Below are 14456 nucleotides of genomic sequence, written 5' to 3' on the forward strand. Positions count from 1 at the left end.
TCCTTCCTTCCTTCCTTCCTTCCTTCCTTTCTCTCCTCCCTCTTTTTCTCACTCTCTCTCTCTCTCTTTCTCTATTATCATCTAATTCTTTCTAAATGCATCTAAGTTTTCGGTAAAAATAAAAATAAAAAAAGGACAGGCAAGCTCGTTCTCTCGACACTACTAAGCACGTGTTACGACTAAACAAGGTTTTCTCTCTCTCTCTCTCTTTCACTCTCTATCTATGTATCTATCTATCTATTTATCTATCTATTTTTCAGTTTTCTTTCGTGTTCTAATTCACAAGTTTCATTCGTTCGGAGGAGAAAGTGTCTCCGGCGTGGCGAGAAGTTGACGCTTCTCGGCAGCACACAAGACGGTATTCACAAGAAGTTGACGCTCATTTTTGTTTGGCGCGTCGCGCACCCCAGGCACATGTATATGAACAAACTATTTGAGTGTGTTACGATGTATATATGTATACGGATATGTGTTCCCGAGCTTCTACCGCCTTTTGAATTTTTCCCACTTATGAATTTTTTGACCAAATTTTAAAAGGTGAATTGAAAAATGTGATAATCATAAGCGTGTAGATGAATAAATAATTTTAATATAGTTCCCGATTTATAAATGGAAATGAAGAATTTTCAGCCAAGTAAATTCGGAAGCAAACGTAAACTCTGATTCGCCCCAGATAATTTGGAACAGATCTGTCAGCGAAATCTTACCGTGAGGCTGATATGTGTTAAGATATTTCAAGTACTAATAATGTCAAAAAATAAGGAAAAAATGTGTCATCAGATTTATTTGAAGAAAAGATCGACTCTAAATTGGTCAAGAAATTCATAAATAAAACAAGCGGCGATAGTTTCGGGAGAGACATCTCGTATATATATAGATATAATATGTATACGGGCCCATAACAACCCCCACAGCCTCGTTCTCAACCCGTTTCCCTCGTCCCTCCTCCCTTTTATTGTATTCGCAGCCGCGCCGCAAAATTTATTCGCCGTAGCAAAAGGCATTGCACTCAACCAAAACGACAAATCGAAATACAGATATTACAAAGTAACAAATGGTATAATGAATATGTCAATAATATTTGCCAATATATATATACATATACATATATATATGGTATATGTATATATTATGCAAAAAAATATATATGTAAATATATATATAGATATTTATACCACAGTGTGTATAAACGATATGCGATGTATACATAACGTATGTGTATATATATATGTATATATATTTATGTATATATATATATAAATGTAGTAAAAAACAACCATGGCCAAAAACGAAGGTCAACTTCTTGACAGTGAGCTAGCAAGACAGGCTGGCAGGACGGGAAAGGATTTGTTTGGCTTTTTGTAATCTCTTTCGCTTGTCAATTTTTTTCGTCTTTCTCAAGTGGTAGATTTTGAGCGCACTCTCTTTTTTTCGGTCCCCTCAAAGCACGTGGAGATTGAAATTCACGGACGGAAGGGATCGACGATCAGCTTTACACACTTGGATCGCGAGCTGCACGCGTAACGAGAAGAATGCTGCGCAAGAGGGATAGAAGAAGGAAGTAGTACAGAAGTACGAAACGTATCGTTAAATTAAACATCAAAGTTTCGTATCCATTTAATTAGAAACTTTTCATATCCCCCCAATAGTTTTAAATTCATTTTTTGCATTATGTATTTTATGTTTGTTTCGAATTTCATCCGAATTAGTAACAGAAAATTGACGAATGAGAAATAATCTACTTTGATCTAATAAGGTTCGCACTTCTGTAGTTAGATTTAGAAATCGGAGTACGATGGATAAAGTAAAATAAATAAGTAGTAGTAAAAATTGGAAAATAAATAAATATAGGAATGAAAGAGAGAAAATAGAAGAGAAAAAGAGAGAAAAGAGAGAGAGAGAGACACAAAGTGTGTATGTGTCTGCAGCATGTCTAGTCAAGAGAAAAAGGCAGAGAAAAGACAAGAGGTTATGCATAAGGAGTGTAAGACAGTAAAATAGTTTGGAGAGAAAAAAGGCAATAAGTATATGTATTTGCCACAATAGATGGGCATGCACGTTTCTTTGCATTTATTACGTCTCGATGAAAATGGCTTCTCGAATTGGCGTCGAATATGACACACAAATACAAAGCCGATATCGAAAAAAGCTACGATTATTTATCACAAATAAGTCTCTGGAAAAGAAGACTTTTTGAGCAATCGAGAAACGAATGTGACATCTCCAAAAAAAAAAAAAAAAAAAAAAAAAAAAAATGTAAATTCCGGTAAACTAACTATATAATTTCTTCAACATTTTATAAAGAAAACTCAATCACGTTCAAAGCTTTCAAATCTTTATCTGTCAAAATCTTCACCGCGATATAACTAATCTTCACTATTCTTCTTTCTCTCTTTCTCTTTCTCTCTCTCTCTCATTCTTTCTCTCTCTCCTTTCATAATTAAAAACGATATTTACATTATACTCCGCGAAAAGTCATGACCGTACATTTCACAATTTAGCGAACGAAAGATTGTGCGTGGAAAACAACACTTTCGGAATAATATTCTGTCAATTGACAATTGACAAGAGCATCAACGTTAGTATGGTAAAGTATATGAAAAGGTGTCTCGCGTGTGAAAAGAACTCGATCATAGGGAGCCTATCTCGTTACAGTATCAAGCTCAATGGAACGAGCGTGAATCCTGCGAGATCATCGATCCTCCAGACACGGGCGGCAATTCTCGTTAATGACGCGACAATTCTATCAAATTAGCGGGGGAGAGCAGCAAACAGCAAAGCACTTGGGTACATGCAAGAGACCCACATGCAAAGTGAATTCGGCGCACACACACGTACGCGCGTGCGTGCGCGCGTGTCATGCGTTATGCGATTATATATCATCGTCGGATTTTCGGAGGGTGAAGCGAAGTATATCTACGTTTATGTATCAAGTACGTATCGACGCGATACGTCAAACTCTATCGTCCATTCTCACCGGGTAGCACGTAACGAACGATCTGCCGTGATCTGATTATAATAATAATAATAACAGTAATAATAATGACGTAATACACACGATACATACTGCATCGCGCGATGCGTAATTGCAGTTGCAACTTGGAGGGACTTGGCGCAGCAGTAGTACATCGTCGTCTCATCCGCAACGTGCCACTCCTGGCGACGTTTGCGGATGAGCGAGACGATAACGGTTATCAATAATATATGTATATATAGGTATATATATAATATGTATAGAAATGCAGAGCAAAGAGAGGATACGAGAATAAAAAGTAGTTAATAATAAATTGGAAATATATATATATATATATATATATATATATATATATATATATGTATGTATATATATATAGACGACTCGCCGGAAAAAGGGGAAAACTCACCGGATCTGGCGGGAGTCTGTAGTCTGCGGATATCTCGCTGCTCGCGCTACGCTCCTCGGTCGACCTTTCCCAGTCCATCTCTTTTTTCAGGGACTGTAACAGAAGAGAGAGAGAGAGTGCATCGGGTTTAGATTCAAGTAATAAAGGAATGCGCGATATCGTGTAGCGTAGAAATTATTTTTTTATATTTTGTATTTTATATTATTATATATATAATAATTGCAAATAAAATAATTATCGCTGTTTTAAACAGCACAAAAAAAAGCATTAGTAATAGAATTATTTTTTACGTTAAATAAAAATATACGAAAAAAATCATTATCGAATTCCAAGCTCTATAATGACATCATCTTTCTACGAATGTATCTCAAAATCCTCGACGTTAATTTTTTAACAAATTTAGAATATATATTTAATTATGCGTATACTCGAATATTATCGATATTAATATCTTTAAACTTAAAATGAATTTATATTCTTTTAAAATTCATGATTTCTTATTTTTATCTATATACTCGAAGCTTCGTTTCAATCCTTATGTAAGTAACCTGTTAACCGGGCAAGCAGGATTCATTATAAAGATGGGCAGCTAATATTAATATCTTTAAACTTAAAATGATTTTATACTCTTTTTAAATTCACGACTTCTTATTTTTATCTATACTCGCAGCTTCGTTTCAATCTTTATATAACTATAAGTCGTAAGTGGCCTGTTAACCGAGCAAGCAGGATTCATTATAAAAATTGGCAGCTAATATTAATATCTTTAAACGTAAAAAACTAGTATACCCTTTTTTAAACTCACGATTTCCTATCGGCATATCAAGAGGAGAAATAAATAATATCGTATACATAATATGAATCGCGACTACCGAGTCTCCGGAATCCGCTTGCCCGGCTCGAGTTTCCCCGTGCAAGAACGATCTTATCGGTATACTCACCAACGGAACTTGCTGAACCGGGGGTAAGCCCGACGGGCCGGCGAGAGGTTCGGTACTGTGCGGGGACGGAAGCCGGCTCTGCGGCAGATTCAACGGCAGCACGCCGCCGGGCGTGCCGCCGCCAGTGTTGTTGCTGAGACTCATGTCGGATGGTCCGCTGTGCACCGAGATCGGGCTGAGGGAGCCCGCCCTGGTTTCCTCGAGGCTGGCCGCGTCCTCCGAGTCCCTCCTGGGCCGGTCCAGGGCCAGCGGCCCCGGACACGGGCTACCGGGCGCCGTCGGCGACGGCGAACAATCCGTCATGTCCACCGCCTCCGCGGGCTCGCTCGGGGTGTTCTGAGCGATGTTGCTCGATTGTTGCTGTTGCTCGCATTCCTTGTTACCGGCCGACACTCCGGCGGTCACGTTCGATTCTCGCTCCCTGTCCTTTCCGCTCGTCTCTTTTATGCTCTCTCGATCTCGATCTCGATCTCGATCTCGATCTCGTTCCCGATGATGTTCCCGCGACGTGTCAGATGTGCTTGTGTGTTGCTGTTGTTGCTGCCGTTGCTGTTGTGGTTGTTGTTGCTGTTGTTGCTGCTGCTGTTGCTCTTCCCTAGATGCTACCGCTGCGTTGATATTCGTCATGTCCGCTAGACCCTTAACCTTGAGGCTCTCCGCTGTCTTGAGGAGGGCCGATAGCTGGCAGTACTCGACGTTTACCTCGCCCTTGTACATGAAGTCGACGAGGGTACGTAGCTCGGCGAAACGTACGTCCTTTAGGATGACGATGGGGTGACGGTTCGGATGGTCGAGGAACAGGGCCTGGAAGTAGCTGGAGCACGCGGAGAGGACTACCTTGTGTGCGCGTATCGACGGTCCCTCCGTGCACGCCAGTGTCACGTCCACCAGCGACTCCGACTCCAGCAGTTGACTGAACACACCCAGCAAGTTGCTCTGATGATTGTTCCACCTCAGGCAGTAATGCTCACTTCCCATGTCTGAACTGCACCCCGCAACCCTGCTGTATAAGAAAGACCTGTACCCTCCGACACCCAAGGAAACTAACTTCCTTCTAAGAATGTATCGCGTGGAGCCCAGGTATCACGAATATTCTTCGATTATATTATGTAGCGAATTCGAAGGACGATCTCTTCACAGTTTTCGAACCATTAAAATTTGACGATTTGCTAATGCGAATCAAGCTTTCATTAAATCAAACATTTTTTTATTCGGTTACGACAAAAAATGATTTCAATATTCCAAAAGGAATAATCGCCGTGGCGCGAAACGATTCCGGTGGAAGGTGCGAGCGACTGGAGCGATGCGATTTCTCTGACGCAAACTATGCAATTTATTATCCCAAAGAGAGTGTTTATTTTGCAGCTGTATCGATTCCGCGCGTTACATCGACGCACTTTTGCGATGAATATACGCTTTTGTGAGACGCGCTCACCAACTAGAGAGTTGGTAGAGAGCTCTCTCTCTCTCTCTCTCTCTCGTATCCGAACGCATCCGGAGATGCGCGGCCGATATCAGCTGACGATATATACATACCGAGGCTTATCTTTTATTATTCCTTTTCGCATTCGACTGTATTTATTGCCGCTGCCTAATGCGTGAAACGGCGCGCACGCACGTGTCGCGGACATGTGCCGGCGCGGACGACACGCACACATATAATTATGCCAAAGCGTTATTCGCGTAAACGTGCATTCGCGTGATATATCCGCGACTATATGCGCGATGGCGTGTATGTACTGCTGCACGATATTCGCGTGATTCGCTTGGCCCCCGCGATATTACGGTGATGCATGACGGAAACCTGCCTCATATATACGGTGGCCGAAACTCCATGTGTCTCTCACCGAAAACTTCACGACCAATTTTTCTCCTTCATTAAAATTCTATCGAGATCGATCGACGGTCTTTATAACTCGTCGTTTCTAAACTATCGGGGGCGAGGAAAGGATGACGCGAAATACTGAATCTTTGTTGCGAATGAGTTAAATAACGAAATTTTATCGGCCGGGAGTTTGGAAAATTCTCCAAAAAGATTTTTTCTTTTCGGGATTTTTTATTCGAGGTAAAATACATGTAAAATCAGAGAGATTTATTTATCGTAACGACGAAAAGATTGAATACTTTCAATAGTGAAAAATCGACAACACTGGGAGATCAAGCTGATATCTCCTTTGACGCCGCTTTATATCGCTCGGCCAATTACGCGTTGCACAGTCTATGCGATGATACTGGGATCACGAATTCGAGAGAAGCAAATGTCGAAGCGCGAATTATCAGTTTTCAAACGTTTTAAAACAGAGAGAGGCTCGCACGTGCATTCAAGCTTCAGATAAATTGCACCTGTCAATTGTGCCAGGAAGGTTATAGGAATTACCTGTACTCTCGCCGGTTAAATATAGCGTCGGCACGGCATGTTACGCATTGATTTCATCGTTTTGCGGCTATAACGTCGGTTGTTACACCGGAATCTTCGAAACTTTTTTTTTTCGCCGGAAGCGCTAGGTCCGTTAAGAGGCAAACTATATTGGCCAACACGCGTCAAGTTATTCTCATTAAATATGTAACAATAGTCTTGTCATGGAATATCGATTAATATATTTGTGCGAATTTAACGCTTGCCGTACTCATATTTCACGTACGATCTCGAATGTAAATTTATTTATGACGAATTTGAAATAATATCCTCCGTGCTTACAATTTGCAAGTCGATAATTAACGTGTAATTTATAAATTTGTAATAATAATTATAGACCGATAAAAGAAAAAGGCACTCAAATGCGTGTAACATAATAATTTATACACGTATGTATAAAATTTTGTAATAGATAGTGAAAATAAGTAACATAATATGAGAAAATAGATATGTGTTAAATGATATATAAAATATAAAATGATGACATATCATTTGTTCGTATATTTGTAATAATATATGTTTAAAGAGATACATAATTACAAACACACGAAAAAAAAATAATGCGAATGGACAATGTTAAATAATTTTTCGTCGAGCTTAGAACTTGAGTTAACACTTTCCTGCAACAATCACGCGTCACGCATCCAATATAGTTGCTTTCAAGCACGTAAATGCCGAGTATAGAGCACGTCGCATCGATCGTTGGATATATTGCCGTATTAAATATATAAAAGGGAAAAACGAACCACACATGCGTTATTCGCGCGGGCGTATGTGCAGTTTATCATTCGCGAATATACACAGAAATCGGCCGATTAATCCGAGGAAGAAACGCTGCGGTTTGCCGCTCTTTTTCCGCGCAATAAACACTGCAGTTTGGGGTGCAGTTTCTCTCTCTATCTCTATCTCGCTCTTCTCTCGCCGCGCTTTACAAACTTTACTCACAAGTACCGGTTTCAGCGAAATCGCTTAATAGCGAAAGTTAAGAACCCAAAGTGGATGTACATATCTATGAATGCTCGCGGAGTGAACGACGAAGCCGTATATATACATCGGCACACAATACCGAGCACATTGTCAACTGTTTGCACTCATTTAGATTGTTACCCGCGTTCGCATCTCTCGGTATCTCTATTTATCTTTATATATATTGTAATTCTCTCCCTGTTATATCTATTATGTAATTTTCTATTCTATTAGTTCCCATTAGCATTCCAGTTCAATATCGAAATATAATCTCTTTTTTAATCTCTTTTTTATTAAAGTTGTCACTTTATGAAATCTCATTCTCTACTAATCTATTGACACTTTAGCAATTTTCTTTATTGTAGTACATCTAAGAAGCGATTGAAAGATAAAGTGCGAGTATATACGCGAACGTTCGGCGGCTTGACCGAAAAGAATTTCCTGCCTGATAATCTGTATCTATAATTGCTATTTATTGATATAAAATCGATAGAGAAGATATTAGATGATGTTTCTTTCTCAGATTTCGCAGGAGTTCAGCAGCCTGCCAGTGGCAACCGTATCGTCACCGGTGTCATTTGTGTCGCAAATGCTGCAATTTTTTCTTAAGAGAATTCTGTCTTAAATAGACGTTTCTTAAAGGCTCATTAAACTGTTTCAAAAATAAACAAAATACATTAGTGACACTAGTAATATTGGAAAAATCTCAAATAGAAATACCAAAGATTTTTTAGAAATAAAAGACGAATAGCGAATTATACATATATATATATATCTACCTCTGCATTCCTTTTTATTTATGAATTTCTTAATAATAAAAAATGCACCAAGTATGATTCCATCTTTACATAAACAGGCTTTAAATGTTTTTTTTTAAATGTTTTCCTTTTCGCTTCTTTTCAAGTTTGTGATTTATGGATGCGATCGTTTCTTTCTCACTGTGCGTGTACTTAATTTTCCTGCGTGATTTTTCTGTGACGATTTATATAGCGGCAACGACGGCGGTGCATTATTACATAAGTCGATACGGCCCGCAAGCCGTTATTTATGTCATTTCAGAGGTTTTCTTTGGGTCAATCCGTTTACGTACGATATGCACGCGCGGTTTGCGACTGGCGAAAACTTCGCGAGTGTTTCATTCGAGTTACTCTTGGCATAATGTCTCGCGGAAATCCGTGCAAACTGCCTTAGAAGTAGTAAATCGTTGACAATGGAATTATAAGAACCGTTTCGCCTTTATCGCGGAAAGTTCAGATTTAACCAACTGTGACCGAACGAGAAGATGGGATCGACGTTTTTATTTTTCAATAAAGATAGAAATGTAACAATGCAAGAGTATCAAGGCAAATATATTTTGTGTAATTTGGAAGATTGTATTTATCGAGCGATTATATCTTTGATAATGTAAAAGCAATTTATCGGAATAAATTTTGTACTGTAATTAATCAGTTGTTAATGTATGGTAATTTAAAATTAATAATGGAAGAAGTATAATAGAACGGTTCTTTCGCACGATTGTTACACTGTATGACGTTTTTCTCAATCTTGGCACAATGCGCCTCTAAGACATATCATCTTTGTTGGCTATCTTGGCTTAAATCCTTGTTTACAATCAAAATGTTGACGTCAAGTTTAAATTATATTTACGCATATATAGTTTCTTTAATAAATTCATATATATATATATAATATTAAAATTATTATATATACAATATTCATTTTATATATCAAAATAGCATCTCACGAAAAAAGAAGGATGTACATTTTCCACATTTTCTTCCGCACTTGAAATTATTTAATTATAAATGTGTATCCTTAACTTTTGTTCGAATTTAGAAAAAATGTGAAAGATTTATTTCTTAAAGTCTATGCAAGAGTTGCCGTCATTCTACGAGATAAAACTTTGAAAAAAGTCGCGAGAGCACGATATAAGAGAAGTCGATCGATGGGAGGTCCATTTCGACGCATAAATCGTCGCATAAAATGCGGAATTACTGCGTTCCACTTGCATGCGCGATTCGCGCGGTAAAATTAGCCGGTGCTACTGCGGCGCGGTGCGGGAAAAAGTTCGCGGATGTGCGTTAGCGAGCGCGCGTGTGAGTATACGCGTGGGTGACCCGCGCGTGTTTGTTGCACACTTACACACAGCCGTCCCGCTATCCGCGATTGCGCACGTCGCACGCACGATCCGTCGTGGCGCGTGTTAATTGATACGCGTCGCGTACGTGCGTGTGTGTGTGTATGTGTGTATGCGCGTGGGACGGATAACGTTCGGCGAGATATCGGTCGGTTTAACCCTCCGATTAGGAAGACCGAGCGAATTTTCTTCTCCCATTTGGCACGTTCTTCTGCTGTGCGTTACGTTTTTGTGGCGTGTTTCTTGTAATAAACATATATATGTCCATGTGACAATGCTTGTTAAAGAAGAAAACAATTTCTTTCGGATAAAAATATGAAGGCACGAATAATTTTGGTATTATGATTATAATTATTATTCATTTAAATTCAAATAGCTTTGTGATATATTTCGAATATTTATTAAAGAGAGATTTTTGCTACAAATTTCAAATATAATTAATACATTTTTTCCTCCAAATATAGGAAAATTAATTAGGAAAGCATCAATAAAATGAAGTGAACATAAATGTGTAGATATAAACAAGTATTTATAATATAAAATGTGTACATCAAGAGAGAAAGAGAGATCTGAGAGAAAAGCGAGACTGAAAAATATACGGTCATGTCTTTTTGACGATTTAGTCGAGATGTTTGAATAAAATATTGTGTTTTCTCTCCATCCTCTTTCCCAGGGAATAAAAGTACGTATCGCTTCGCGCGAAGCGGATAAAGTTGATTTCGCGTCGGAAATGAAACTGTTGTGTTGTCGCGCGCGCGCGCGCCACGTTGAAAACTCTTTAGATCCGTCCCTGGTTTGCGTCAAGTGCGTCTTACGAAATCGCGCGTTCCGTATCACCGCGGCCGCACGCACGCGCGACTCGCAGATGCGCGTCACGATCGACACGCGCAGATTTTCCGCAAACAGCACGAATATGCACATGCCGCGGGTGAAACACGCGCGCACCGCGCTCGCAGAAGCGTGAGAGGATTATTTTCTTTTTTTCTCTCCTTTTTTAGTTCTGCGAAGTCATTAAGAGTACAATACCAGCGACGCTTCTCTTGGCGATATGCAACGACGCGCACGTTTTTACAGATTGTTATATACTATAATGTTACCTCAGTGTCGGAGCACTTAATCGGGAAAAAAACTTAAATCCGTATATATATTGTAAAATCTGTTAAGAAATTTTTCTGAGGAATACAGAGATAATACAAAGAGTTGAACATTTTGTTTCTTCGTTATTTTTTGTGTCAATGGAATCATTGGTAGAGAGTCATATTTTCGTGGGTTTCTATATACGTGTTTCGTTTAAAACATTATCCTATTAATTTATTATCCAAAAAATTGTTTTACTTAGAGAAATAAACCAAGAAAGAAGTTAAAAATTTCTATATATTTACATATTAAATTGATTCCAAAAGACTCTATCTATTTGTATGTATTAAAATAGTAATAGCTAAATTGATTATTAGAAAGCAAGTATGAGTTATCGCGATCGACTCGTGCTAAAAAACAGTCTCGGAAAATATCGACAATCTTTTCGAATTCACGTTGAAGAAAAACAGCTACGATTATATATAATGCACGCTATATTAAACAGCTTGATAAGACATTTTTTATCTATAATGTCATTTAAAGCGTAATCCGCTACGACTCATCGATATACGCAATAAAACGCACCTCTTGAAAAATCTTCTATAATCGAGTAATAATAGAGAAGCGCATTCCATGAAAAGTAAATTGCATAAATCAATAACGCATTCGTAGGGAAACTTGAGAGAGATTTCATAAAGTTTAATACTTTAATAGCAACTTTTTTCGCGAGAGATAATATACCAACGTATTTAAATTTTGATCTGTGGCATTTTCAAGGGATCAGATATTAAAGAAATGCTGACATTATGAAAATGGCAGCTCGTTATTCATAATCGTTATTTATAATAATATTTTAAAATAAAGCGACTGCGTGGGAGATTTCGCGATCGAGTATTATACCGGATCCAGTACCCTATTTCCCAACATCCTGTTTCCATGAGTCGACTTTTATACGCACGCTTATATTATATTATAAACACGCAGGACATATAACTACCGAGCGATTGTCATACATTCCGAGATTATTAGAGACGCGGAAGATAGTAAATTTATTTTCGCCAGATGTGTGTTCGAGTTAATTAAAAGTTGTGGACAAATTTATTTGGAAGAAATGTAAAACCTGCGTTAATTAACGTGTGCGTATTGCGAGAAGATGCGTGAACGCTAATGACGATATATCGTGGCCGAAATCGTAGAGATAACGAAATTACAGGGTTACAAGAGAAATATACCCCCATCAATTTTAGTAATCGCGAAGTAATTGTTAATCGTTAAACAACGGAAAATAACAGTACGTAATTAAGGCTATTTCTGCCCCTATTCCAATGTTTTTTACGAAAATAAAACTAGGACTGTTTCACAAATCCAAAGATTATGTGACAAGTGGTTGTTAATACTATACATGATAATGCTAAATCTATTGAAATGATTAATATCAGTGCAAAGTCATCAATTATTTATTACAAGATATTATTAGAACAATTCAAACATTAAAATTTATTCAACTTTCTAGCTTCTACTTGTGTTCTCACTGTCATTTTTCTTTTTTTTTGTAGAACGTAAATATGTTTAGTTAAATTGAAGGGAATATAATTGATGGAGCTATGCTTTAATTCAGAGTAAATCTAAATGGAGATTTTTATGGTTTCTTAAAAAAGTCTATTGTACAATATCAACTATATAAAAGTGGAAATTGGTAATTTAAAAAGAGTAAAATTGAAATTAATTAATGCAAGCTAACACTCCAAAGAAATTTTCAAGCCGAATCAAATTCGATTTGTGTCAAAACGTCTAATTAAATTTTTTGTTAAAGTAAAAGTTAATTGATTTTATAATTGAAGAATTTTATCAAATTATATCTGTGTTTTTTCGAACAAATTTTTATTATTATTAAATATTTTATATTAAATTTGACGTAAAGTATTTGCGTATATTTAGTTTTCCTCAAATTGTAGCTGAGAAAATATCGAATTTATTAAAGGGAGAATATGCATCGGATTATTCGCGTTTTTGTCGCCGCATCAAACGTATGCGAGCGAGCGCGCACACTGCTCAAAAGCTCTTTAAACTTTTATCTGGATAGCGATATTCGAAAGTTTGTCGGAGTTTTGCGCCGGCGACGCAGTCGTAACTTTATGGGTGCTTCATTACAACTTCAACGACATTCCAAACAGTTTATCGACTGTCGTCTGTGAGAAAAAAGGACGTCAGTGTATCCATTTGAGAGGGAAAACGAAGGCAAAAAGATGCGAGAGGAGAGGAGAGAGAGAGAGAGAGAGAAACTTATATACAATAAAGTGATATATGAGGTGTCTTGCAACCATCGAATATACACGTATTTTCCCTTTCAACTACAATTTCAACTATAAAATTACTAGAAAACTATGCTAAGAAAAATTTCGATTTTGTTTAGAAAAGCGTGGCTAATTAGCAGAATATTTTCAATATTGAAAACAATAATAGTTTTCAAAGCTTTCAACTTTAAACTTTGAGGAAGCATAAATAAATAATTCTTTTTTCTCGCGATTAATTGGTCAATTTTCAAATGGATTGTAAAATTGAAAGAAAAATAAAAACTTGTAAAGTTAAGTTTCGTTGTCAAAATATTACAAATACTAGAGGGTAAAACTTTTCCAACATGTAAATCTTCAGCAAAGTTCTCGCCTTGGGAAAAGCGATCTAGAGAGTCACAGAGGATTCGCGACAGGAGAGGCATCTAATACTTTATATATAACATGTCTCGAAATTTACAAGTCGGTTGTGACATGGATCGATGCGAATTGGCACGATCGACACGAAATCCAGAATCCGATTCGGCGAGCCGGGATTATCGTTGGAGTGACAGCGGTTGTAACGCATTATAATTAAATGATGAATTTTAGAATGAGCAAATCGCTCGCTCGTAACGAACCAGACCGCAATGACGGCGCGGTAATTTTGATCGTGGTAATAATTTACGCTTTGTTTCTGCGCGGTGTAACGCAAATTTTGTTAAATTAATGGCGAGGAATAATCGAATGGCTCAACATAGGCAATATAATATAATGAAGAGAGAATTATATTGCTATTATGCCGCGATCGACCTGTATACGGTTGATAGTGAACCGAGACCTTCTGTTTACACAGGATTTTTCTAACGCGATCGATTTTATAGTATGAGAAGTATTTTAAATTGCAAATTTGCAAATTTTCAAAATTGCTATTTCATCAAAGCAGTACAAAACATTAAAAATTCGCGAATTGAAAAAACTGCATATCTAAAAAGTATTTCAGAATCTATAAATATTTAGAGATTAATAGAATATATATATAGAAATCTAATGGTGTAATGATTTGTGTACTTCAAAAATCTGCATTTGTAAATAAAAAGATTTGTAGATTCGTCAATTTATCGACAAGAATGAACGAGTTAAGGCTGCAGCGAGCGAAGTAGAAGTAGTTATGTACGATCGATCAAAGATAATGATATTATCTGAATGTTCGACTTAATTACTCGGCAAAATTGACGCGTAACGGCCGGACTTCCGGCGACGAGG

The 14456-nt window shown here is 37.6% G+C and overlaps 1 protein-coding gene across 3 annotated transcripts in view; it reads right to left on the reverse strand.

The window, feature by feature from the left end:
- mamo (zinc finger protein 628-like) overlaps positions 1-14456 on the reverse strand; it is a 62718-nt gene that overhangs the window by 40316 nt on the left and 7946 nt on the right. For 2 of the 3 annotated variants that reach the window (XM_085483052.1, XM_085483054.1), the window contains exons 2-3: positions 4325-5327; positions 3384-3476 (exon numbers count right to left, since the gene is read on the reverse strand). In XM_085483052.1, the coding sequence (XP_085339178.1) occupies positions 3384-3476; positions 4325-5302 (1071 nt within the window). In that variant the 5' untranslated portion in view covers positions 5303-5327. The remainder of the gene's footprint in view (positions 1-3383; positions 3477-4324; positions 5328-14456) is intronic. The other variant, XM_085483053.1, reaches the window with a different exon arrangement.

Source organism: Nylanderia fulva, unplaced genomic scaffold, assembly GCF_048542155.1.
Source record: "Nylanderia fulva isolate GAGA-0341 unplaced genomic scaffold, ASM4854215v1 Scaffold23, whole genome shotgun sequence".
In the NCBI taxonomy this organism is placed as follows: domain Eukaryota; kingdom Metazoa; phylum Arthropoda; class Insecta; order Hymenoptera; family Formicidae; genus Nylanderia; species Nylanderia fulva.